The sequence below is a fragment of the Acanthisitta chloris genome, unplaced genomic scaffold, assembly GCF_000695815.1.
Source record: "Acanthisitta chloris isolate BGI_N310 unplaced genomic scaffold, ASM69581v1 scaffold26997, whole genome shotgun sequence".
Lineage (NCBI taxonomy): Eukaryota > Metazoa > Chordata > Aves > Passeriformes > Acanthisittidae > Acanthisitta > Acanthisitta chloris.
In genome coordinates this window covers 1458-27841 of record NW_008683585.1, presented here as the reverse complement: position 1 = coordinate 27841, position 26384 = coordinate 1458, and the positions used below count along the sequence as shown (strand labels likewise).

At 42.6% G+C, this 26384-nt stretch overlaps 1 protein-coding gene across 1 annotated transcript; it reads left to right on the top strand.

Moving 5' to 3' along the window:
* Positions 1 to 329: 329 nt before the first annotated feature.
* Positions 330 to 25621, top strand: CD96 (CD96 molecule; the record flags this gene model as incomplete). The annotated part of the gene is made up of 13 exons (XM_009079008.1): positions 330 to 755; positions 4063 to 4181; positions 5638 to 5860; positions 10321 to 10376; positions 12989 to 13079; positions 13444 to 13620; positions 16668 to 16712; positions 17606 to 17680; positions 20406 to 20480; positions 22329 to 22409; positions 23054 to 23143; positions 24336 to 24459; positions 25513 to 25621. Coding segments are annotated over 13 exons (1691 nt in total), but the record flags the coding sequence as incomplete, so codon positions are not given.
* Between the last annotated feature and the right edge of the window lie 763 nt (positions 25622 to 26384).

Here is a 26384-nt window from a genome sequence, read left to right as displayed (position 1 = left end):
TGGGGAATAACTGGGCCCAGCTTCAGCTTTATTTATATTACTTGAAAGATTTTCATTTTCAGAGAGGCCCTCAGAGCTCCCATTTCTCTCCTACAACCATGACAGGAGGTCCCTACCCTCTTCCAGACATGTGTTTGCTCTCACAGTTCTCTTTCCACAGTCTGTACTGGTGGAGATTTGCTGTAAAGCTCCTTGCTGGAAAGCCTGTGGTTACAGTTGTAGGGTCTTGATAGTTGTCTGTGGCTAAGGAACCAAATCATGTCAAAGACAGCTTAGGAAGAGTTTTGTTTAAACATTATCACACGAAAATGATCCTGTTTGTTTTTAAGGCCAGTCTGGAGACGTCATTACCCAAACAGAAGTGGTCCGTGCTTTGCCAGGTGCTGACGTGACCCTGGTGTGCATCTTCCCAAAACCACACACCACCCACATAATACAGACACAGTGGTCCAAGACTGATGACAGCCAGCTTACCAGAATAGCAGTTTACCACCCTGTTTTTGGCACCCACTACTTCAACTTTCCTGAGGCTTCTTACAACTTTTCGGTGTCCTCCAGCATCAGGAAGTGCTGCAGCTGGGATGTCACGGAGTCTTTGTGTTCAACCGATTCAAACACCATGTCTGAATGCAATTGGTGGCTTCTGCATCTGAAAAATGTTACCATCTCCCTTAGTGGGCAGTACGAGTGCAGTTTTGCTACTTACCCATATGGTACAAAGGCTGCAAAAATTCAGCTTATTGTCAAGGCAGAAGGTAAGTGATTACAAATGAGATGTTGCTGTTTCCTAACAAGGGCGGGGGAGAATATCAGGATAGATGACTGTTTCCTGGTCAGTGATGGTGACTTGTTTGGGGTTTGCAATGGTGCCACTGAATGTGGCTCCTAAGGTTTCCTATCTACCAGGCATGGGCAAGGCAGGGGATTGCTTAGGACAATCACAGGAACAGATACTTGGCTGCTTCAGTCAGCCAAAAGGAAGCTGGAAAGCAATGTCACTCTTCTTGGTAAGTAAGCCTCAGGGGAGAGTGTGAATTCCAGGGAGGATATTTAAATTATACTGGCAGAGAAGCAAATTGATTTAAATAGGATGTGAATGGATTTGACTACAAATTAAACAACAGTGGCAACTGTTAGTGCAGCAACACGGGAAACAGCTATTTAATGTCAGCAGTGAGGGCAAAAGTACAAACTGTTATGAACATGGAACTGGGCAGAGATGTTGAGCAAGCTTGCTGTTGTGCACATGGGGGACTGGATTTGATGACCCCAGATTTCTGCTAACAGCCTGAGAAGGATTAAAGTAAATGTAACAAACCTCTGAATAGAATGGTTTCAGTTCAGAGCTGCAGGGCCAACATGATCGCTCTGCTTGTGTCCAGGGCTGTAGGTGCAGCAGACATTCAAGGGTTAGGAGCAGAGTGGGTGCAGGTCATGTTAGGGGTAGCAAAGGGCAGCTGTGCCCCCACTGCCCCTTTGACCTGCATTGTGAGTCCAGACTGGTGGCAGGAGGGACAGTGGTCACCATGCTGGATCACAATGCTCCTGCAGCAGGAGGAAGTCCTGTGCAAGACTCATAAGCAGGATGTTTAACTCCTGCTTCCTGGTGACTCCTGATTGGCAATGGCAAGACTCATAAGCAGGATGTTTAACTCTTGCTTCCTGGTGACTCCCAACATTTTGGGACTGTTATCCCTGGAGGAACACCTCAGGGGCAGCCCTGCAGCACCTTCCTGCCCTCAAACTCACAGAGGCAAAATGAGAGCCACACAGAGGATGGATGTGTTTAAACCATGCAGGCTGGGTGGTTATCCCTGGAGGAACACCTCAGGGGCAACCCTGCAGCACCTTCCTGCCCTCGATGAACTCACAGAGGCGAAATGAGAGCCACACAAAGGATGGATGTGTTTAAACCGTACAGGCTGGGTGATTGTGCCAAAGACAAAGCTGCTGCTTTGCCCACTGTCATGGGATGTGCTGCAGGAGGCTCCTCTTTGGGAATTTTCCTGAGCTTCACAGGGCAGAGAGGCTGGATCAAGGGGACAGCAGTGTGGTACGAATAGTGTTGGTGAACACCACAAACCCTCCCATACTTTTGTTCTTCGTACGATTTTTCTCCATCTCTTCCTTAATACAGTAGTGGTGCTTATCAGACACTGCTCCTTTTCTCTTGCTGATGGTTAATGCCAGCATGTTCAATGCCATTATTGCTGTCTACATGTTAAGTGTGTGCAGCTCTTGCTCATGTCAGCATCAGTGTGGCTTTTTTCAGTAACTACATGATGTAGCGAGCTGTGGATAACTGCTTGCTAGAGAGAACTAAAAAATTCACTTTGCTACCTCTTGCAGGTTTGTATTTTAAGGTAATCAGATCTTTTGCAATGAACCACTTCCACTCAAAAGTAGGCAAAAGACCTTAATCCAGCCTATGAATGGGATGGATAAGGGTGCTAGTCACTGATGAAGTACAATTTCTATCTACATCAAAGTGAAGTGGATCCGGATGGATTCGACTTGAAGGTACTGCAAAAAGCCTGCAGAGCAGCAGGCCTACATAGGACTGACAAACACAGGGGACCTTAGCCAAGAGGCTGTTAATGGATATGGGAATAGAGATGTGGGGGAAAAACAAGCAATTTAGACAGAAAACAACATGTAACTGAGAACAGCAGCGGCTGTTTGCAGACTGAATTCCTAGGGTGACTATTCATCTTTGTACTTGTACACTGCACAGCACTTTTGCATGGTAGCTTGTCCCAGCAAAGTCCTCTGTGCAGTTTTCTTCCTGGGGAAGCTATAGATTTGCTTCTTTTGTCCTTTCTTTATCCTCTCCACGCTATCCACCCACTTTAGGGCTTGTACACTGTGTCCCACTGTGAGAGCTGACTCCTCAGCTGTTTCACTCTGGTGGACAGTGGAGACAAGCTGCTTCTGCATTGGGTCTCCAGGGCACCACTCTGGGTGTTGCATTCTTTCCAGTCCCCGTGACACAGATTGTGTCCTGGCCCCATCACTCTGTACTTGGGTGCCAGACACAAACGAAGTTACAGTCACTGGAAAGTCCCCACTCAGAAATAATGTGACTATCTGAGACAGCCAGATATTCTCATTCCTCTCAAGACAAAAGATAAAGGAAATACATATCTATTCTATGTCAACATGCAAGCCAGAGCTACCAGAGTAGCAAAGTTGAAGGGTTTCCCTGTGGTGTGTGCTGGTGTCTGCCTACAAGGAAGAGGGAAGGCATGTCACCGTGGTGGCAGGGAGGATGGCCAGCCAGCACAGCAAGCTGCACCACACTACTGCCTGCTGCATGGCTGAGAGAGGGGTCAGTGCTGACCAGAGCACTTGCAGCATCTCCTGCTCACCACCACTGTGCTTCCTTCTTAAATGCACACACTCAGATGCAATGCCTGGACCATAGCTGTGCTCGGTTCCGTGCATCACTCTGCCCTCCCACAGCTGGACTGGAGCCCTGGAGTGGGAATGGGTGAGGTAGGAGATGATGAAATGCCTCTTTTAATGGTTGAGAAAGGAACAAGTAACAAGTTTTCTGCTTGTGGTACTGGACAGGTTGGGGAATAACAAAAGGAGCACTTACACTGAAAAACGGGGTTAATCTTAACCTGACATGCTGAACACTTTGCTTAGTGAAAAGAAGGTCTGCAGATATCCTCAGAGAAAAGGAAATATAGGTGCACAAATTTGATGTGAAGGATTACTGCCACAGGGAAAAAAAATTGTAAAAGAAAAATTGAAGCTTCAAATTATTCTCAGCTCCAAATGGAGACATCTTGATCCTGCAGTTAAGAAAAGCTTTTCATGAATTGCCCAAAAATTCAGGTCATGAAACTACATCTAGAATTAGATGCAGGACATTCACTTAACAAATGTGTCTATGGGGAATGGTTGAAAATTACAGTTTCCTTCTAATCAAAAAAAGTGCCTTTTCCTTGAACAGAAGACTAGTCAGCATTGGTTTTCAAAGCACAATGAACATCATATTTCTGATTTTCCTTCTTGTGCTTTTTGTTGTCATTGTTGTTGCTGCAATGATAAAAGAGGAGCGGCACTACGTGAAGGAAGTGAACTACGTGAAGCTCAACCAGACTTTAGAAATTCCATGCCTTGAGGACACGACCTCAGAAAATTTGTCCACTTATCCTTTGAAATGGCTAGTGGTAAGCAGTTTTCATCTCAGGAATAAAGTTCAGAAAGAACTACAGGGTTTTTTTGCAGATTGAAATAGAAATGTTCTACTTTGCTGCATCCTGCAGAATCTGCTAAACAAAACGTATCAGTTGCTTTGACCAGTGATAATAAAGTATAAGCATGGTTTGCAACATAGACACCACAAGGAATAGCTATTAAAGAAACAAAGAGGGAAAATTCCAACTTAGTTTATTTTTTTCAGGAGTACACACAGAGCAGGTCCATGGAAAGCGGCAAAAGTAACTGAACTGAAATATTCCTTGCATTGGACTTCTCAGGGATTTTTTTTCTGTAGTGAAGATTTAGTATCTGAAAAATGCATAGTTACTGTGTAGGGTAGTGAGATATCAGGCTGCTTTGAGATAGGAAAAAACCATATTGACTAATGTTTTTGGTTTTGTTAACCTCTGTGTCATAGATGCCTGCTGAAGACATGCAAACCCAGTTATCTAGCTAACCACATGAAAAACTATTTTTAAGCAATTTGCTGTGAGATATAAAGCTTGCTATATTTTTGTGTGTTATCTCACTTTTTGGATAAATATTTATATGGATGTTTTAATGTAACCTTTTAGTATTCATTTCAGTATGTAGAGATAGGCATCAGCAAGCAGTGTCCTTGAGCTTTGCCTGTTAATTTATATCTATTGTCACTGAGGAGCTGTAACTCTTGAGGGTTTTCTTAAAGGCAATTTTCAAATATTTTAGGTTTTTTTAACCTTTTGTTCTGGCTCATTATCTATTTAGATCTCCCCTATGCAGGTCATTCTTAATATTAAAATTTTAATTTTTTTTTGTAGGTAACATCTGTGTTTTTACTACTTTTTAGTTTTGCTAGTTCACTCTACAAAATAGCAGAGGAAAGGGAAAAAAACAAATCCCAAAGGTCAGCACAATGACATGTGTGGGTTGCTACGCATCATACAGAGTAAAGCTTGCAAATATGCACTGAGGCACAGATGTCCAGGATGTGCTGCCTCTACCTATACCAAAGGGGGACTGGCACACAGGCAATAAGAGGGGATTACTTTTAGTTAGTATTATCAGGGTCTTGCTATGTAAAATCTAAAAGAGCAAAGATTTTCTTGAAATATCAGCTGTATTTAATATGTATGGGATGTTCAGCATAACTTAAAGATTGGAACACTAAGAAAGCAGCTCAGTTGCCCTCTCTGAAGGCTTCAGAGATCAGGACTCACCAGACACAACTATTTACTCCATGTTTTATTGGTATTATGATGTCTGCTCTTAGTTTTGAAGTTCTGGGAAAGAACATATTTGGAAAAAAAAATGTTGCTAATGTTCACTTACTACTAACCAGTACTAGGGGTGCAAGGGAACATTTTCATAGTGGGAATAGAGTTGGCCTATAAAAAATGTTTATGTGTCTGGTCTTCACAGTTGTGTGTTTTTTTCTTTTCACAGGGCAAAAATGGCAGGAAAGAGGAACTTGTGGCCAAGGAGCCCTCCTGTCCTGCTGTGTACAGGAACAGCAGCATGCTGTACAGGCAAAGAGTCCACCTGGGTTTGAATAATGCTTTAAAGATTTTCCCCACCAAAATCAGTGATGATGGCAGGGTGTTCTTCTGCCATGTGGTGTACCACCCAGAGAGAGTTCAGAAGAGCAGCACTACGGTGAGAGTATTTGGTAAGGGGCTTATGTGAACTGCCTGCTTCCAATCACTTGGGAAGGTAACACTCCAATAGCTTTTGAAAGTGCATTTTAAAATATATGCATGTTTACCTTATTTGGGCTTTTTTCAGCTGAAATAAGGTAAAATGTTAGTAAATAGCCATGTAGTTCTTAGAAAAATTTGAGGCCACCCCTTCAATTTCTTGTATGAAAAACTAGTAGATTCATTGCACATGTATCAACCCCACTGGCATGGACATTTCCAGTGTCTCACCCTGATGTGTAGGCTTATGTTGGGACTTTGTGTGTCACAGATAAACACCTTGGTCATCAAGATCTCTACTCCCCAAATGTCTGTGCTGCTGTCATTAGGAAATCATGGCCAAAATTTAGTAGGCAGTTTGGAACTCCTGTTGTAGCAAAGTTACAACCTCAAAGGCATGTGATGTTCAACTGCTGCCAAAGGCTCTGGCTCTGAAAATGAGGGTCCTTCCTGGGGGTCCCAAACTGGTCAGGAGCAACATGGGCTGGCATTTCATGCTGGAAGGCTTTCCCATTTTTAGTTACTTTTACTTCCTCTATTCCCTTCCTAGTGGCTTAGGAACTGCTCTACAAACTCTTAGAGAAATGCTTCCTACTGAAAACCAGAATGTATTTTCTTCTTATAGAGCAATGGGTCTGAAAAACATATTTCCAAAGTTCCTGAAAGGAATGGTGTTAAACACTGAGTCTGTCAATAGTTCCTTGACTGTACCTGCTTATCCAAGGAAGCCCAAGGTTTGAAGTGTGGTCATGCTAGACTGATGGTCCGATTTCAATGGGGAGTAGCAAAAGAAAAAACCAAAACCTTTGTCTGGGGACTGTTGGCCACTGACGTAAAAGACATAAAAATAGAAGTTAATGATCTAAAATTTCCTCTTGCGTTTACATGACTCAGACATGAGTCTTCTAAAATCAACATTTGTCAAATAGTGAGAGTGTTACCTGGGTAATTGTTCAAGTATACTAACATACTTGAGCTCTCCCCTTTCCTCCATCACTGCTGATGCTCTTCCCTTGTTTATGTGTCTGTTAGTCTAAGAGGCTGATTTGTTTGGCTTTGTCTCTGAACAACTGTGTGATGTGTGCTTGTCTATGCATGCACTCACATCAGCATATTAGTGCAGCAGGGTAGAGAGGCAGACAAGAGGAAACAACTGTGATGCTTGGCAGTGAACAGCCTGTGAATCTCCCAATAAGTGCTGGCTGGCTTTGGACCAGGGCACTGTGCCATCAGCCCCTCTCACAGGGGTCCCAAGGGCAAGGTGCCTGTGGCTCCCTTATAGCCCTGAGGTTTGTGGTGGGTGCTGAAGAAGGTCTCTCAGAATTCAGGCAAATAGAGTCCTTACCTTGAAGGAAGTGTGGTTTTTGTGCTCCTAGCCCTTTCATGTCTGATAATTTGCAGGTGAAATAACTATTTTACATTGTGTGTCACTCTTTTCTGTTACCATTTGCTGAAGTCACATTGCTTATGATTGCATCATACTAGCCTTTCTTCATTTACCTCTCTTGTGCTGCAGCAGGAGAGAAGGCTGAGAACAGAGAATTTAGAGCCTCCTCTGCACCAGCCCACACACCTGTGCACTACTGGCAGGGCAGAACAGGCAGAGACAGTGGCCAGAATAATCCAGCACTCAGTTGACATTTAGGGACAGAAAAATGCCCACTTCAAATGACAGTACCTCTCGACAGTGGCCAGAATAATCCAGCACTCCAGTTGACATTTAGGGACAGACAAATGCCCACTTCAAATGACAGCACCTCTCTTGTTTCTTGTGCCAAAGCTGACCAGGGAATGAAGAAATAAACATAGATGTCTCAGCAGTTAGATCCAGCCTCAAGTGACTGGGACAGGATCTAAAGCATGATACATGTGTATACATTGTCAGCATGATAATGTTACATTTGTCATCCTGGCCATTAGTAAGGATGCAGCTAGAGAAAAAGGCCAGCTGAAACTTGGGGAGATTTTTCCATCTTGGCAAGCCAGTATCTTCCCTGCCACCCAAACTCTTGTGCAATTGAAACCCATGGGCTAGGTGGAATAAAACAAGGGAGAGAGGGAAGGCAGTTATTGCACCACAGTACTGTAAAGGGCAGGAGGAGGAGGAAAAGGAGGAGGAGGAAGAGGAGAGGAAGGTGCTGTCACCTCTGTAAAGCTCCTTCTGCAGTATCACCCTGACAAATACTTCAGGCAAGGCTAAACACAGCAGAGACAGACTAAGTCAGAGGGGTGGCAGTGGTGCTTCCTCACAGTGTGCTAAACACAGCAGAGACAGACTAAGTCTGAGGGGTGGAAGTGGTGCTTCCTCACAGTGACTTGAGGTAGCTTGAGTATGACTGAGCAGGAGAGGATGGGGAAGTCATGGAAAAGCCTCTCAATGCAGTTGGGAGTCTTGGTAAGTAGGGTAAAGACAGACAGTCAAACAAGAGAGTTTTTTTTAAGAAGTTACTTTTGGACTGAAATGCTTTAAAATATTTCTTTTCTAGAATTGAGGCCTTTTAGATACAAGTTTCTGAGAAAACCTATGGCCTTTTCACATCTAATTTTGCCAAATATTGATTTCTCCTTTTTGTAAGAGTAAAAGCTCAGCAGCAGAAACTACTGAACTAAATATTGAATTTCTGCTAGATCCAAAACAATGGTAAATATCCTAGCAAGACAAATGAATGTCAAGCTGTTAACAGGGGCTAAGATGTTAAATGGAAAAGATCTATTAGATCATTCAGAGCTATGCATGAGAGCTACCTTCCAGAACAGTTACCCAGCAAAATGTCTTCTGAGAAACCAGAGGATAGCGGCCAATAAAGATGTGTAAAAGTGTACCTGTTCTCATTTAAAAAAACCAAAAAAACCAAAAAAAAAAAAAAAAAAACAAAAAAAAAAAAAAACCCAAACAAAAAAAAAAAAAAACCCAAACAAAAATAAAAAAAAAAAAAAAGGAAGAGCATGCACTAGATCAAATATAATTTAGTTCCCCAGCCAACTTTTTGCTGAGATTAGAAGATCCAGTTTACCAGCCTTTTCCTTACATCTGAAAAAGTATGGTTGTGTTCTGCCACCTCCACTATCATCTGTACCATTTTGGCAAGGCAGAAACAAGAATGAAATCTTAAGACAATCATTTTCTTATAGGAATAATCTACCAAACCCAACTACCCCTCCCCCCCAAAAAAAAAAACCCTAAACAAAACAAACCCACAACTACCCCTCCCCCCCAAAAAAAAACCCTAAACAAAACAAACCTACACAAACAACCTCCCTAAAAAACAATAACAATAAAATCATTTTAAAAACCCTCCATAAACCAGAAGGGAAAAAAAATGTGCCCTAAGTCCAGAAAACCATAAAGCCATGATAATTAAATAGAAGTCAAGTCCAGGTATAATGTATCCATAGCATTAGGCAGAAAAATGGAAATTAAAACAAAAGAAAGAAGTCAGGAGAGTCCTTGGTAGATTAGCTATATAGAACAACAGGGAAACTTGAGCAGTTCACCTCAGAAGGGAATGTAATGAAGTGAGGTTTAGGTTGGAAAGAGAAAGAATTTTGTAACCCCTAATTAATCCAAAGACAGTACTTGTTTCAAGTTGTTCAGTCCAGTTTCAAGGCTTAGAAAGGGTCAAAAGCACAATTTATATGAGGCTTTTGAGATTTGTTATCTATTAACACAATTTCAACAGTCCTTACTTAACAAGTCAGTCAATATTACTCCAAACCAGAGATCCCAATGGCTAATTTAGAAATGACAACTTAGAGAGGCTTACAGTACCCAGTAGCTTTAATTTACATAGTCAGCAGCATCAAGGACCAAAATGCTGTGAAAACAAAAGAAAATACTTTTTCCATTTCTTGTGGATGTGGTCATTGACAACCCACTGCTCTGATGTGAAGTTGAGCTCCGGGCTTCCTGACAAGGCAGGAAGTATCTGTGGTGTGACACTGTCATACATCTGAACAGGCAACAGCATGTGGGTAGCTGGTACCCAAAATCATTTAACATTTTGGGGGATGGTTAAAACCTTTGTAGGTGACTTTGACTGTCAGGTATCCAGAGGAACCAACAACTACAATGTGTTTCATTTCATCAGGCCTGGGAAGGGTGGCTCTGCTGCCAGAGCCATGACTGCAGGATGGTTTCAGCTTGTTTCCCCAGCAAAGCCATCCAAGCATAGTTTAGATAGACAGTGAAATACATTATGGATCCTGTGGTAGTAGCTGCTGATATAAGCTGATGCTGTACAAGCTGATGCTTGTAAACCATTTCCTTGACCTTAAATCGCAGCTGTGCAAGCTTTTATCTTGTTAGATGTGTGGGTGGAGGTAGAATTTAATTTCCACTCTTTATATGAAACAAGGCTGTTAAGTCTTATTAAAAGCTGTTACTGTGATCTTTGGTGTCCATTTCACTAATACATTTATGTTTGCTTTCCAGCTCACCCTGAGATCTCTATTAGCCTGCAGGATGGCTCAGCTGGCACCTCACAGAAGGTGAGCAATTTTGGAGCAAATAGTGATGACTGTGACCACCACCATGCCACCCCAGCAGGGCCAGACAAGCTGAGCTGAGTCAGACATAGGTGCAACCTCCAAACTGACTGAGATCACAGGAAAATAGTCAAGGCAATGAGTTAATGTCAGCCATTCTTTCCCTTCCTCTGAGAGACTCCCATCACCACAGCAGTGAACTGCTTCAGAGAGCACAAACTGGAGCTAGCTAAGGTCTTCTCTGTTGCATGGCAAAAATCTGGTTCTGTGTTAGACTTAGGAAAGATTCCAGGACAGCACAAGAGGCTGTGATGAGCCAATGATGTTGCATGGGGATGTGATTCTCCCTTTCCCTCCTCATCTTCCAGTTACCACCCAAAAAGCTCAAGCTATCTGCTCCACACTGCATAAAATCCCTCTCTGAAGAAGGTCACCTGCTACCCAGGATGTTGCTCCAAGGGGTCAGGCAGCAGAAGCCCCCACAGACCCCCTGGGACAGGAAGGAGCAGGTGCTGTGGGAGCAATGCTCAGGGCACCAACAAGGCCTGGCATGTTGATGGAAAGGTGATGATCATGCTGGGCATCATGTATTATGCTGCAAGTAGATCTCAGCTGAGGCTCACAGATGCCAATAGAGCAACTGGATCTAAGTCTGAGAGCCCTTATTTAGAGAGACTATGTGTTTTGGAGCCTCTGTGTTATCATAAGCTTGATAATGGCAAAACCTAAAGGGCTGCTGAACTGCCCTGGCCATACTTGGCATAAAAATGTCATATGTGACCCATATGTCTGACTACCAAGCCATTCTGGCTACTAGCTGTGGTGCTTTGCTTCCTGTAGCATCTATCCAGGTCGAAGCTTTCAATATGTGAGCATCCCAAATTAAGAAGGTTTTCCTTAGAAACAGAGCTTTGGGGCAGGCAGAACCTTATACTAACCATATCCACTTGCTTCAGACAAACCATGAGTCAGCTGCTTCTGCAAAACTGGTATAATTTTCCTGGTGGCCTATTTCCAGGTGTGCTGTTGGACATTGCAGGCTTTGGCCTGCACTGTCCTGTTGAACAGAGCAAGGGATGCTGCTATGATGGGGCTGGGCAATAGAAACTCCTTGAAGAGTCTCTGTCCATTCCTCATGTACAAACAGACACCAACTCCTTTACTTCTCTTTTCTGGTTTAAATCTAGTGTGGATATCAGATTTGTATTTCTTCATAGGAAGCTTTTATTTAAATATTATGACCTAAAAGTGCCTGAAAAATAAGGGAATAATGAAGAGAAAACAGGTGAAAGCAATTACACTACAATTTCAGATGTTATTTACCATGGCAGGGAAAGAATTTCAGCTGGGTAGTTTCAGTCTTTGTACTGAATGATTGACTTCTGCTGGCTGCAGTACATCAAGCTTGCTTTCAACTAAATGTGGGAACCACTTTCTTTGAAAGTGGGAGCAAGAGGGTTTTGTGCTGCATGAGTAGCACATGCTTTTTTCTTTTTTTCTGTTTAAAAGAACAAGGCAAGTTCTCTTATAACAGTACTTAGTACTTAGCACTGTTATAACCTGCCAAATATATGTAATTGGGAACATCCAGGCAGCATGAGGATGAGACTTCCCACCCTGCTACTGCCCAACCCTTCATCTAGCCTTGAGTTTGAGAACCTTCCCATCTATTCCCATCTATTTTAGGCTGGAGAAGAGGAGGCTTAGGGGAGACCTTATCACCCTCTACAACTCCCTGAAAGGAGGTTGTAGTCAGGTGGGGGTTGATCACTCCTCCCTGGCAACCAGAAGCAGGACAAGAGGGCACAGACTCAAGCTCTGCCAGGGGAGGTTTAGGTTGGATATTAGGAAGATATTTTTTACAGAGAGAGTGATCAGGCACTGGAATGGGCTGTCTGGGGAGGTGGTGGATTCACCATCCCTGGAGGTTTTCAAGATGAGACTGGATGTGGCACTTAGTGCCGTGGTCTAGTAACAACAGTAGGGTTGGACTTTGTGATCTTTGAGGTCTCTTCCAGCTAGGTTGATTCTATGATTCTATTGATTGATGAGAAATTAAATGGACTATAAACAAAAATTTTTGGAACAATTAGCATAGAGCCAGGACTACTGTATCTAAAGCACTGATTTCTGGAAAACTCTTACATATCATGTACAAGGTATCTAATTTTGTATGTTCTACTTATCATTGTGCAAGGCAGTCTTTTTCATGGGATTTGTCTCTTTATCTGCCCAAAAGAGGAAAGATTAACATAGCATTCACATGTACTTCATTCTCCTTATACACACCATGCCAATTACCAATTCTAGTGTTTTTCCATGTGAGCATTTGTCACGGGGGGCAGGAGGGCACTGTACATGTCTCCAGCTACAGCACAGGACTGCAGGGGGTTGGAGTCCATTCACCCAGGGCAATGGGAGTATCCCTGGGCTCTCATTCGACAGTGTCTGCAAACAGAAGAATGAGGAGAGTGGGCAAGAAAGGCAATAAAGAGGAAGCAAGTGCTTCCTTCCAGAGCAGAATTGTGAGTAAACAAATAGAGGGCATTGGAAGCCAACAGCCAGGTGAGAAATGTTGAAGCCTAACCTAATAACTGGCTTTTTCTGCCCCATAGCCTAATGTGAGCTGTGTCGTGAGCAAGGCGTTTCCCAAGCCAAGACTCGTGTGGTATGTGGACAGAGCAAGCCTGATGGAGCAGCCTGAAGGTAAAGCAACGTGTCAATATGACAATGGCACAGCTGTGGGAACAGTTCCCAAGAAAAGCAATGGTTTCTTATCCAGTCCTGCCACAAGGATCCTGTAGCTGTCTGTCTGAGTGAAGGGGAGAGTATCAGGCCTCCTTAAAGGAAACTGCTGACAAATGGCTGTGACCATAGCCCCCTGCAAATGCCAGTGATGGGAACCATGGTTTGGCATAACTGTGCTGTTCTTGCCAAATCTTTGGTAGTGTCTCAGCAAAGAAACCAGCAGCTATATGAGCCTGCTTTTCAGCACCAATATTTTGCATAGCTCTAATTTGTAGTTTGGAGTGTAATGAGAGGGTCTTTTGTTTTCTTTTTTTCCCCCAAGAAATTTCTGTTGAACAAGAAGACTCACAAGACAGTGAAGGTTTCTATCAATTGAGATCAACAGTGATGCTGCAAGGGACCCAGGAGACACATAAGACATTCTCATGTGTATGTCTGTTCCCCTTCCTTGGGAATGAAACACGGAATATTTCATCAGAAGAAATATTTGTTTCCTTTGGTAGGTTTTTCATAGATCTGAAACATCTGAAATGTTAAGAACAGCAAACACATGTATTCTCTGTTATCTAAAATACTGAAGAAATGCCAAGAGTATGGAAGTTTTATTGTATAACTTCATTACACAGCTTGAACTTTTTGGCAGGTTTTTTAGCTCAAGTCTTTGCCCAAGCCTCTAAATGACTTAAGAAACTCCTGCACAAACAGAATATGCTTGTTGCTTGTTTAGGCAGTATCTTGCTGTACTTCCCATGCCACAAAGTAGATTAGCATAGCCACATGGCACCAGTGATCTATATGCATCTCACTGAGTGCTCATGGCAGTGAAGCTCCCTGGAAAATCATACCCTCAGAGTCAGGGCTATGTTATATATCTTCAGTGAAACCTGCAAGATATTGAACCATTTTGGATGATGGAAAAACTCGCCTATCACCTGTCCTATAAGAATTAGCTACATGATTAGGGACATGGGGAGAAATACTGTCCTGCTTTTTTGGTGAAAGTGGGAGACTTGGTGATGCTGAGGTTTTCATCATTTCCGAGGGTAGATGGTGGTTGATGAGAAGGGCAGACAGATTTCCTTTAGCACCCTCTTGTGCATGTCTTCTTTTCAGGTGCAAATGCATAGTTACACCTGCTTTCTGTTGGTTTTTTTGGGTTTTTTAAAATTATGTGTGCTCCTGGCTGCACAAACATTATGACTGAGCTGCTGACCCCTTAGCAGCATCGACGGGTACATCATGTACTGTGACTTGCAGCTTCACTTGTGGCTGTGGATATGCTTATTGGTATGTTTTTCCACAAAATAAGACTGCATCAAAAGCCAGGGCTTACTCCTCTGGAAACATAGCTTCAGAGAGAAAGGAGATAAATCATCATTTTCTCCAAAATGACTCATTTCACCCAATATGCAGTTTTGTAGAAATATATTCAAATTGGAGAGCCGTCAATTAAAGCAGTCTACATTCTTGCCTGCAGGCTATGCTAACACTAAGATAGATCCACTCTGTATAAAAAGGTTCATGTATTTAGATGTGACAGAAAGGAAAGAATTATATTAATTCTCAGCCATGTTCTGCAAAGGTGCACAGTATGACACAAGCCCAAACTAAATTTTCAGCCTTTATAACTACTTTTAAGAACTGCTTTCATCTTTCTCTTTTTTTTTTTTCTTCACAGACAATAAGTCTAATGAAGCCTCATCTGAAGTTTTTACCACCATGGTTTCAGAAGGTAGGATAAATTAGAGAACAAAATAACTTGGGTTATGTTAGAGGTGTGTCTATAAACTCATAAAGCTGTTGTAGCATTTACAACCCTAAATGTGTAGTAAGGTACCCCTTTCTGCAGCTATGGCTTTAGAGAAAATACGATAAACAGAGATTTGGTGGTGTAATCTATCATAATTAAGACCAAGCATAATTAAACTCCAGCCTTGAGGGGCACTTAATGTTATTTCTGATGCTTCAGCTGGCATTTGGATATAGGTCTTTCAGCACTGAACTAATAATTAAAAATAACAGCCCTGCTAATGGCTCTACCTTCTGCTTAAATACACAGCCAAGATCCTCAAAGCTTTTGCCTAATTAAAGAACTGATAGGATGTTTCTTAATTTGTGAAAATTTGGTAAATCCCTACTCTGCCTCTGCAAGTTTGTCTTATTTATCTGCACATTGCAGACAGAGAAGTGTTCCCTCCACACCTCAACTGAAGCTCTTTGGAGATGCCTCTCCTGGAGCAGTTTGCTCTGCTCTGCATGGGAGGCAGCTGCACTTTAGCAGTGAGTGTATCAGAGAAAAGCTGTACACAAATGGAGCGGGAAGAAGTGTGATTTATCTGTGAGTTTGCTTCTGCAAGCACAGGTAGTGGCAGGCCCTGGGGTTTCAGCCAATACCCCACTGGGCACCAGAAAGCCATCCCAGGTATCAGGGATCCCTGAGACAGAGACTTTGTTCTCCCCTGGCCTCTGCAAGGTGATCTCTCAAAGGAACCCTAGCATCTTGCATCAGGTCACCATCCTGCTTTGCCTCGTACACTCTGCAGAAACATACTGGGAGCCAGGCACACCTCAAGGTGCCCTGCTGCTCTGTTTTCTGGACCTGTAGCATCTTTGGTATGGAGCCCTTAATGTCAACCATCTATGGCAAAATTGCTGTTAGTGCAGGCAAAGTTAAGATGCAATGCAAATGGAAAGAGCAACACTCAAAACTGTTAAAGGAGGTACAAATGCTTGCATGGGAAAGCAGGTGGAGAGTTGATGGTTACCTACTTATGCTAAGATCCAATCTGCAGAGGGTCACTCACCCCAGTGCCCTACACACGTGGCTGACCAGACAGAGGTACCTTCTGGCTGTCTTCCCAGATAGGGTTTTCTAATGGGGTGTGTGAGCTTTCATAGATCATTTCCTTCATGTACCCCTTGGAAGAGACATAATCCATCCTCCTAACCTACTCAGGGAGTACTTTGCCTCTTCTCCCAGGGAAAAAAAGAAAAATGTGAGACATCTCTCACTTGGGACATAAAAACTGTTTGGGCAGGATGTTGTCTCTGCTGTGCTTACTTGGATGGTTGACAGTTCTTTAATTACAAGGAATAACTCCCTCTGTGCTTCTTTGAGGACTTTTCAGTGCAAAGTGTCTCTGAAACGTTCTGTCAGAGTTGCAGCCTCTGAAGTGCCTCACAGATGGAGCTGTGCAGGTGCCACCACCAGGTCATATATGTTATTTCACCATTCATGCTAATAAGGTGCATCTCTTTGTATGGAATAAACCCATGTAAATCACTTCTGCTTTTTGAGTTGAGGGGCCAGAGGCTCCAAAGTTCTTTTCCCCCAAACCTTTGTTTCCCTAGAAATTTCACAGCAGCTACCTCAGGGGTGTCATGTTTCTCTCTGGACCACTTGGCTGAGTTACGCCCTGAAAAATTATATGGAAATTAGTTGTGCTGTACTCTTTTGCTCTGGAACCTTTGAATCACCTACTTTCCTAAAGCAGAATAAACACCTTTCTTATGCTGAGTAAAAGTATTTCCTTTGATTTATTATAGACTTTGATAATTCAGCACTGTTATCAGCTGTCACGGCTGCCTCAGGTGGGGGAGGGAGGTGGAAATAAAAGCCTTCTTTATTACTTATTCAATATATCTAAGATCTCTGCTTGACCAGTGCTTAAATGCAATGTACACAGAGCCATAGGTGTGCCAGGAAAAGGTCAGAGTGCTCTGGTAGTGATGGTACCTGTGTGCTGCTGAGTGGGAATTTGTGAGCTGTAAAGTTACCAGAGAAGAGATCTGACAGAAATAATGCTAAAGCTGTCATGTTAGGACAGCGTATGAAATGGCATGCTGAATATGGCATATTATTCTTATGTCTTTGTGTAATACTGAATAAAATTCCTGTACAACTATAAATAAATTTGTCCTGTTATGACAGAGAAGTTCACGTGATTGAAAAGTTAAATCCACCACGTTTCCTTGACCCAACAGTAGTGCATCATTTCCATTCATTAATTATGTAAAGTAACTAATTCTGCTTCACCAGAGAATGCACATAGATAACTACATAGAACCATCTTCAGCACTTGAGAGGAAACCCATAAGAGCAGGTGATCTCCTGGGCTTATACACCTGTGGCATGTTGTCATGGACCATTTCTGGCAAGGCCCTGTTTAAGTGGGGGAGTGCCACCATCAAGTGCTTGATCCACTCCACAGTAGTTAAACTGAAGCCTGTGTATAGCAACATAAAATAATGCACACAGCCAGCCCACATGGTGGGTCAGCATCAATAACATCAGCTGAATGCCCCCTGAATTTGTGGGATACGTTTTGAGCATCTAGCCTTAACTGGGATTTCTGCTGCAGAGCCTGCATTTACCCAAAAGCTGCTGCAAGCTCTTTGATCTAGGTTGTTTTATGATTTATTAATATTATTTTCTAAAGAGCCTATCGACTAAATGTGATATCGTGTAATCCATTTGTCTTTAGAGCACCAGTCGACGTCTTTGGCCTCTCTGGACTTCACAAGTCAAGCAAACTTGGCTCCTGCTTCCATAACACAAGGTAAATCAATTCAGCCAAAATGTTTTCTCTATTGCTTCAAGAATGTTGGAGAAAGACACATAAACACAACAATCGTCTTGCATTTTTTTAGCAAACAATTTAATGTCCACTGAAACCCTTTTCCTAGTGCATTATAGACTAGGAAGTCTACAGACACAGTTAGTGTAATCACAGTTTAAAATAAATATATGAGAAAATGCTGTCCTGATTTTTATCTTTTTTAATGGTCCTTTAAGGATATATGCATTAATTTCAGCAAGTGAACAGACATGGAATATATATATATATATATATTAATTACAGTGATTTTTATATTTATTACAAAGAATACCTATTCTCTTTAATTAAATATCATACTAAAATAGAATTACATTAGAGCTAGAAAAAGTGCAACCCAAACATCAGCGCACAGAAGTACAAATACAAAGCACTGATAAAATATTTACAACAGATGACTCAACAGTGAGTTCTCTGGCCTGGTGACACTGAGGCCAGTGGAGGGCAGGGTAAGCCACTTGAAAGGATTTAACCTGGATTGCCCAGGGAGAAGTATGTGCACCAGCTGCCTGAAACAGTGGAAGCTGAGAACCTCCCACCTTCTGATCTCAAAATATAGGGTTATGCCCAGCAGAGTGCATTTTCTTGTAGCACCGCCCTTCTTTTTTCTTTAAAGTCTCTGTCCATTTTGAAGCCCAGCTGTTGACCCCTGTAGGACTGTATGGTTTTAAGCAGCAAATAGAAGGGTGCTGGGGCTGCCCTCACCAGCAGCAAGACATGTGCTCAGTGCTACACCTCCTGAAAAAACACATTCATGGCACACACTGATGACAAACTGGCACACATGAAACAGCAGCACAGGCAGCACAAGGTGAAAGGCAATGTGTCAGGTTATTGTCAAATGCTATCTTCCCCTCCTCAAGAGCACCAAAGCTTTGGCTCAGCAATGATCCATCATTGAGGCAGCCATCAGCAAGAGAGGATTTGGATGTTGGTATTTATGTTAGCCTTGCTCTCCAGAAAAAGAAAATTGGTTGCAACAGACTAACTTTCATGAGCCTGTGGGGCATTGACTGTCCTCCTTGGGCTATGCAAGTCAATCCTGCAGCCTTCACTCAAAGTAACCTACACTATACTATAGCAGTATTTACCCAGAGATCAGTGAGTAATGTCATGGGCAGTGTGGGAGGTAATACTGGAGGAAGACACTGAACACAAGATTTTGTCCTGCCCCAGAAGAATGATCTTTGGGAGCTGAATCACTGAACATCTAGCTGTGGGGCATGAAGAGGCTAGACTGAGATAGGCCAAGTCAGGAATGCAGGAATATAGACTACAGCAGCACTGAAATAAAACTTGGCTGCTTCTCACTGCCTTCCCCATCCCCAAAGTAGAGACACCTGCCTGTCTGACAGCAGAACAGCAAAGTTGCTTTTCCAAGTGGACTGAAAGCCTTTCTGTCTCAACAAAGGATTTACTGACAAAGACTATAAACGTACAATGTGAACAGAGAGGATTCTCCTCACTGAATTACACATCTCCACTGGTTGTGGAGGTACGAGGTCAAAGTCATAATGTAAGATGGAGCTGAGACATTCTTCTTCTGTAAGTAGCCCAGGAAACAACTGCCTTCTAACCAATGCTCCCAATGTGTGGTAATTGTATGCCAGCCATGGGTTAGTGCTTCTCTCTAACTCACTGCTGGTTCTCACACTGATGCCTCCATCAGTTTCTTGAGCAGATCCTCTGGGCTGCAGCTAAGTCAGGATGCCAAATCCAAGTCTGACATTTAAGACTACTGGTTTGGTTCAGTTCCTGCAGTTTTCCAAGTTTTTAATGAAAATCTAAGAGACAGCTGGGAATGGGATATGAGGGAAGAGTGCACATATATATACAAAAGCAGGAGAATGAGAGACAAAACCAAAGCTGTTAAAACTGCAGCCTGGTCTTTGCTTAGCTTCTGTGGTAGCTCTGTCTCAGAGCCCAGAGATGCTCAGGCTTTGTGCGATGGGTTACAGCTGCATTTCACCTTCTCAGGTCTGTTTAGATGGCTTTATGATATTTTTACAAGAAGGAGGCAGTTGTTACGAAAGATGGACTCTTTTTAATAAATGTGAAATAGTTCTCTTGGGAAAATAGAGGTCTAATTGCTAGCCACCATCTGTCTGTGTTTGAATATCAGAAAAACAGCTAGCTGAGCTCTAGAAATCTTAGCACTTAAAAAAAAAAATCCCAAAGGAAAATGTTAAATAAGTTGGCATTTAGCACGAGACATTGCAGACGTGACTTCTGTACAACAGCTTCTTCAAAACTTCCCTTTGCTAGTTGGGAAAACAGTTTTGTTTCACTGGAACTGATGAAATCCTGTCTAAATTCTGATTTATGTACATTTGTTCATCGCTCTGCTGGCTTCAGGTCAAAACAAGCCAGTGCACTCGAACTCCTGAGTTTTGCCTGAAACTAAGCTGGAATATAAAAATGCTTCAAATGTTTTCTCAAAGTTTATTCATCTATCTCAGCAAACTCCTCTTGAGTTTCTAGCTTGTGATAGGCTTTCAAACCAGACACAGAGTTATATAGTGCTTGTCTGAGGGAAGCCAACATCTCAAGTAGCAGGCTACAACCATTTGACCTCGTTAGTCAGGAAATGGGGGGAAAAAGAGGGTGAAAATGAAAAACAAGTCATGCTGTCTACAGCATTTTTACAAGCTTATGTGTTGTTCATCAGGAGCATTGACTTCTACCACAGAGACAGAACACTATACCAGCCACAAAGCATTCAGTGAGGGTTTGACAACAGCATGTGAGTAGATGATGCATTTCTTTTGCTTCATAGGACTGTAACAGGGGAGTTATCAAGACAATGGTGGGGGCTGTGAAGTGCAAATGTGGAACCAACTTAGAGTGTTGGGTTGCAAATCTACAGTGATCTGGAGCATCTTGCAAAAAGCACAGAAGTAGGTCCTCAGGCCCTCAGTTTATGATGCCTTTGCTGAGAGCATTAACTCTGTGCTGTTTATTTTCAGCTGCTAGTTGATAGTCATCACATTGCCATGTGAAAATTATTGCTAAACATGGAAAGGTTGTGTCTGAGCAGAGGCCAAAAGTCAGGTGGAGAAATCTGTACCAGCTTTTCAATACTTCACAGAAGCAATTTCCCTGTTGAGTTCTGCTGAGTTTGAAGATAAAGGCTTGAGTTTCCAAGCCATCAAGGATTTACAGTGTCAAAAGAGGAACAGAAAAATGTATGAGTATCCTGGTTTCATTAGCCGCATTCATTTTAATAATATTACAATTGAGAGAGTCGCTAGGCAAACGTAGTGAGTACCGAAGGTAGTTTATAGATGAAATAAATTGCCAGTGAAGCTAAATAAAATCGTAGAGCAGCAGTGAAATAATGAGATAATGTGGAGCAATAAAGGCTGGCTAATAGAACATTGAAAGGCAGTCTCATTAAAGATCAATAAATCAATAAAAAAAACCCCTAAGGTGAACAATTTTTCACAAGTCTTTCCCTTTAGAAAATCTCTGCTCAGCAGTACAAAGCCCAGAGTGACTTTCTTTATAACATCTTGGTTTGTCTTTGTGCTTTTGGAACAGGCAGGACCTGTCAGTGCACTTTTGCATTTGCATGGGAGACTTCTTTTTGGCTGAAGTGCAAATGTAGCAGCCGCTTTCCATTTTCTGAATATATTTTTTGGCAGCACTCCAGTGACTATTTACCCACGTATAGCCCACAACCATGCATTTAGACCACAACCTTGTGACAACTTCTAATGCTTCACAATTCTGCTCTTGCACAGCTTGCCGGTTGCAAGTTTTGCTAAAAGCGTGCTGAAGCTATTTGCAGGAGACACCGTGTGGTGCACCACTCACCCTCACATCCCTGTCACTGCTTCCCTACAACCGTACCCACCTGACCACCAGCTGAGAGATAATGGCCTTGAAGGGTCCTCAGTCCTGCAGCTGTAATTGAGGGCAATTTCAAAGCTCACGGGCACCAGTGAGCCTGCTGAGGAATGCCAACCTGTGTTCCTGTGCCCTCGCAGAGCCATTTGGGCTCATCCAACAGAGATTGCCATTATCATTTTGGTCCTCAGAAGCTCTAACATAAGCCATTATGTAAATAAGAATAAGTACTGCTCATCAGTGTGCTGTATAGAGCACAGTGCTGTGGGATTGCTAAGTGTATATCCTTTTTTTTCTAACTTTTTAAAAATGCCAGATCTATCATGCTTATTCCCATCAAATTAAACACCTAATAAGCAAGAGGAAATGAACTGAATTAATATCCAAAACTCCCAGTGAATTTTTAGAGTGCCCTAAAACCGGACTGATTTTCATAGGGTTTTAATGCGTACGTACACACACACACCTGAGCACTCAATTTCAATCAAAGCCAACATCACATATGAAAGAGATTTTCCCTGTTCTGTCTGGTTATTCATTTGCATTATTTAAACAATAGATTTTTTTTCCTTGGATTTATAAATCTGCAATTATACCAGAGACTTTCAGGTTCCTCTGTTATTTCATTTGTTGTTCGCATCAGAGAAAGGCAAAGAGTGCAGAATAGTCACAGTTGAGCCTAATAAAGCAGTCACGTACTGTCTTGTAAGATAATTGAAGGACATTATTTCTTTTCATACAGATTTGAATGATTCCACCACTGAATCCCCACAAAGCCTCCGGAATGCCACGCACTCCTCTGAGAATACAACCCTGGTGTATCGTAAGTGCCGTGGCAGCTCTGGAAATGCTGTGCCATTGTCTAGCTGAGTATTTTAGCAATTATTTCACAAGCTGCAAAAATGGAGGTGGCTAGAAAAAACAGAAATGTATCCTTAGGCAGCACTGATCTTAAATATAGGTAGCTTAGTTGTATTAGTGAAGGCAAAATACCTTCTACAAACAGATGATAGATGAATTTTGTGGTTCAGACACAGTACTTGACAGAGGAGACTGAGGTTTTGCTCAGTCGTGGCAAAGGCAGGCTCTTTGTGTTGCTGCTAAGCCACTTAATATCTTTAGGTTTTTTTATTATCATCAAAGAGGTAAAAAGCTTATCATTCTCCTAGACTGCTGTACAGCTCAATGCTGGCCGGCTGGAACATCTTAAGAGCTGTTTTGCAATAGTCTTTCTTTCTTACTTCTAATATTCTTTAATTTGATAAAAGCATATTTTTTTATCTTTGTTTATTTTTTATGGTTGTAGGTCAAAAATATAGGCATCTTGCCAAGTGAATTTTGACACCCTGATCGTGGAATTGATTTCCAGTTTTCATCAGGGTGAATAATAGTGGGTTCAAAACACAGCCTTCATTTAAAATAACCAGAATAAGTTACTAAAAATATTCTGTGCCCATATCTTTTTAGGTAACCTGTCCTTTAGCATCACAGACCAGACAATTTCAGTTACCAGAGAGAAAGATTTATTTACTACCAGCAGTCTGCTCAACAGTACTGGTGAGACATTATCCTATAAATCCTCTTCTTCCAGTGTGCTGTTGCAGTAAGCAAGAAAAGCAAAGAAGCCCAAAATCAGGTGCATTATATCCATTTGACCAAGGGCTTTCAATAAAGGGAAAAGAGGCAAAAGGAGGAGTCAGAGCTGCTGTGTTCTCATACCGCACGTTGTCATGGGATTTTGGCATTCCAGCTTTCTCCCTCCATCTGCAAGCTAAGTCCCAGTGCATGTTTTCTTCCAGCAGGAAAATTTGGCCAGTCACACTTCCGTGGCTCAGGGGCCTCTCATGGCTCATGCAGTGTGGTGGACTTGGTGCTTGGACACAGCACTGGCTACCATGGTGGCTAAGGCCCAGGCTGGGTGAGGTACCAGTCTCTCCAGCCTCACAAGGGTTGTGGTGCCAGCACAACACGAGGTGACACTGAGGTGTATCACCCATGACGTGTGCTCCAGCCCCCTCTGGCTTCTGGCACCCAGACCACTGCTGCACCCTCTGCATCATCTGGAGAAGGACTATGGTGCTTCTCTCCTTTTTCTCTGTACTTAGGACCCTAAGGGCACCTCTGTGAGCTGCCAGCACCCCCAAGAGTGGCTGTGGAGCAGGGGAAATGGAGGAATCCCAGCACTGCAGTGGGGAGAGGCAGCTGCAGGGAGGCAGGGGTGCTGTACTGCCAACAAGAGCCCACCTCAAAAGGCAGCTGAGCCCTTGTCCAGATATTTCAGCAGGGTTTGGTGTCAGTGACATGAAAAATAAGCTGTTGGGAAGGAGGGTTGGTGTGGCCAGCTGTGCCTGGCTGCACTGTGACATGGCCAGCTGGGCCTGGCTGCACTGTGACATGCCTCCTCTTTGCAGAGAAGCTTTTCACGGAAAGAGAAAGCCAATGGGTTTTGGATGAAATGCTTGCTGGATTGTCCTTGAATAATTTCATCATGTGAACTGATGGGTGGCCGAAATCTGCTCAGAAACCCAGTCAGAACAAAAGTGGGTTAAGCCCATAAATCAGAGCTGCGATGCTCAGAGTTTGGGATCCTCAGCCTGGGAACACAGCAATGCAGTGTTGATCTGGGGCTGTGCTGACACCAGTACTCTGCTGAGGGGGAAGTATTGAGCAGCAGGCACAGCAAGCACACACAGATTTCCCTCCTCACTGAAGGTGTTCTTCTGAGCCCTGACTAGTGTGTCTCTTACAGGTGCTGGGAGGAACATGAAAGCCAGTCACTTCCCCTGGCCAACAGTGGTAGCTGTCCTGCTCCTCTTCTGCAGTTGTCTAATAGCTTTAGGCATCAGGAAATGGTGCCAGTACCAGAAAGAGATGTAAGTACAAGTGAGGGGAGCCACAGGGGCAGGAGGGGTGGCACAGAAGGCAGCTCAGACTCTAACCCAGTTGTTTGGATTTACCCCTTCTCATTTGAGATGACTCATAGTGCATGAGGCCTTTAAGTACATAGATAGCTAATGCCTTTTTTTCATACAGTCATATGAAAAGACAAGTGTTGTCAGTTCTTTCATCTGTTCTGTGGGTTATCTTTAAAATAAACTTTAAGAAAAGAGCTGCAGTGCAGCTTCAGGGTGTAAGGGAAGAATAAGAGTCAAATTTTGTCCCCAGAGTCCCCCACTTCTATTAGCCTCCCTACTAGCTGCTTTTGCTTTCTCATTTTCCATGTTACTTGAGGACATGTTTTAATGAAATGGTACTTCTAGGGCAACTCTATTTGAGTTGTGAATAATATATGTGAAAGTAGGCTACCTGTAACTTAATCCCAGTCAAAGAAGCATTGAGTTTGTAATTATTTCCAAAGTTTAATTCCCCAATAAAGTACTCAGAGATCTGGTGAAAGCAGTATCTAAGCGACAATTATTTTAATCTTACTTGTATTACTAAAACTTCTGAAAAATATGATGCTATAGTGATAATCAATCACTTATGGTTCTAGAAAACCCTTCTGAAACACAGCTGCAAATCAAAATTAAAAACAGCATTGATTTTTTCACTTATTTGGAATGGGACCCTTTATTTATCTTGGCCTATAAATTTACCAAAAGGATAAGTTATGAGTCTTCAAATATATCTTCAGAGAGCAGTGTGAGCAAAAGGTCACTGCAAGGATTTTGAATGGTTCATCAGGACCATGTTCTGTTCTTTTAAAACATGAATAAAGTAAAATTGTGACGTGAGAGCTGAGAAGGCCAAATGAATACCAGGAAGTGTGATGGGGTTATAAAACAGAATCAGGGAAGTCGCAGTATGTAAGAGATAATGTCAGGTGCTCTTACAATGACTTAGTGTCCATCTGCCTCCTCTGGTGAACATTTTACAACAGTCTTTTATGAGGTTTTGCGTCATAGTGCAATTCTCTTTTATTTCAGTATGGACAGACCTCCATCTTTCAAGCCACCACCACCTCCCATAAAGTACACCTCCATGGTGGAATCTGATGGGACTCCCCCATCCTGCCACGAACTGGAAAACCTGTAACATTGCCTACACACCTTGTGTAGCATGCAGAAGACTGACTCCATTAAAAGGCTCTGCCTTTAAAACAGTGATCACAGGAGTTGGGTATCAATGACCCTTATTAAAATTCAGAGCACCTACTTGACATTAATGTTGGAAGCTGAGCACTCCTTAGGACACTTACTTCATCCTATCTATCTCTATGTATGTATTACCTTAACACCATTGTGAGTGTCACCATGAGATTACACGTGCTTAATTTGAATTGGGTGATCAACTGGGAATTTGCTGTCTTGTTAATGGGAGCAGATTAACACATCACTCTGCCAGCCTGCCTGAAAAGTGTTGAAGCTTCTTGTTTTACTGTGTGGAGAGGTGACACCTCTTCCGTATGGACACCACAACTACATGAGAAACAGTGGCTTAACATAGGCTGTTTGAAACCTACACAAGCCGTTTTTACAATTATTTTTTTTACTGTACAAATAGGACTAACATGACCAAGCACATAATTTTGTGTCGCTGTGAAACCAATCAAAAACTAATCAGCACCTTACACAGAAAGAAAACAGTCTGCATCTCTTAGCAGGGGGTTGCAGCAAAGGATTGCAGGGAGGGGTTGGTGAGATGAAAGGTCATGGTGCAGGCCCAGTGGAAGTGTTCATGAAGACTCATTTGCTGTTGGTGAAGTCACAAGAAACAGCCAGTTTTGGGCTCATGCACAAACCACCTGTGGACTCTGTGGAGCAGAGACTTAAGGACTACAGTGTGAACAAGAAGCCTA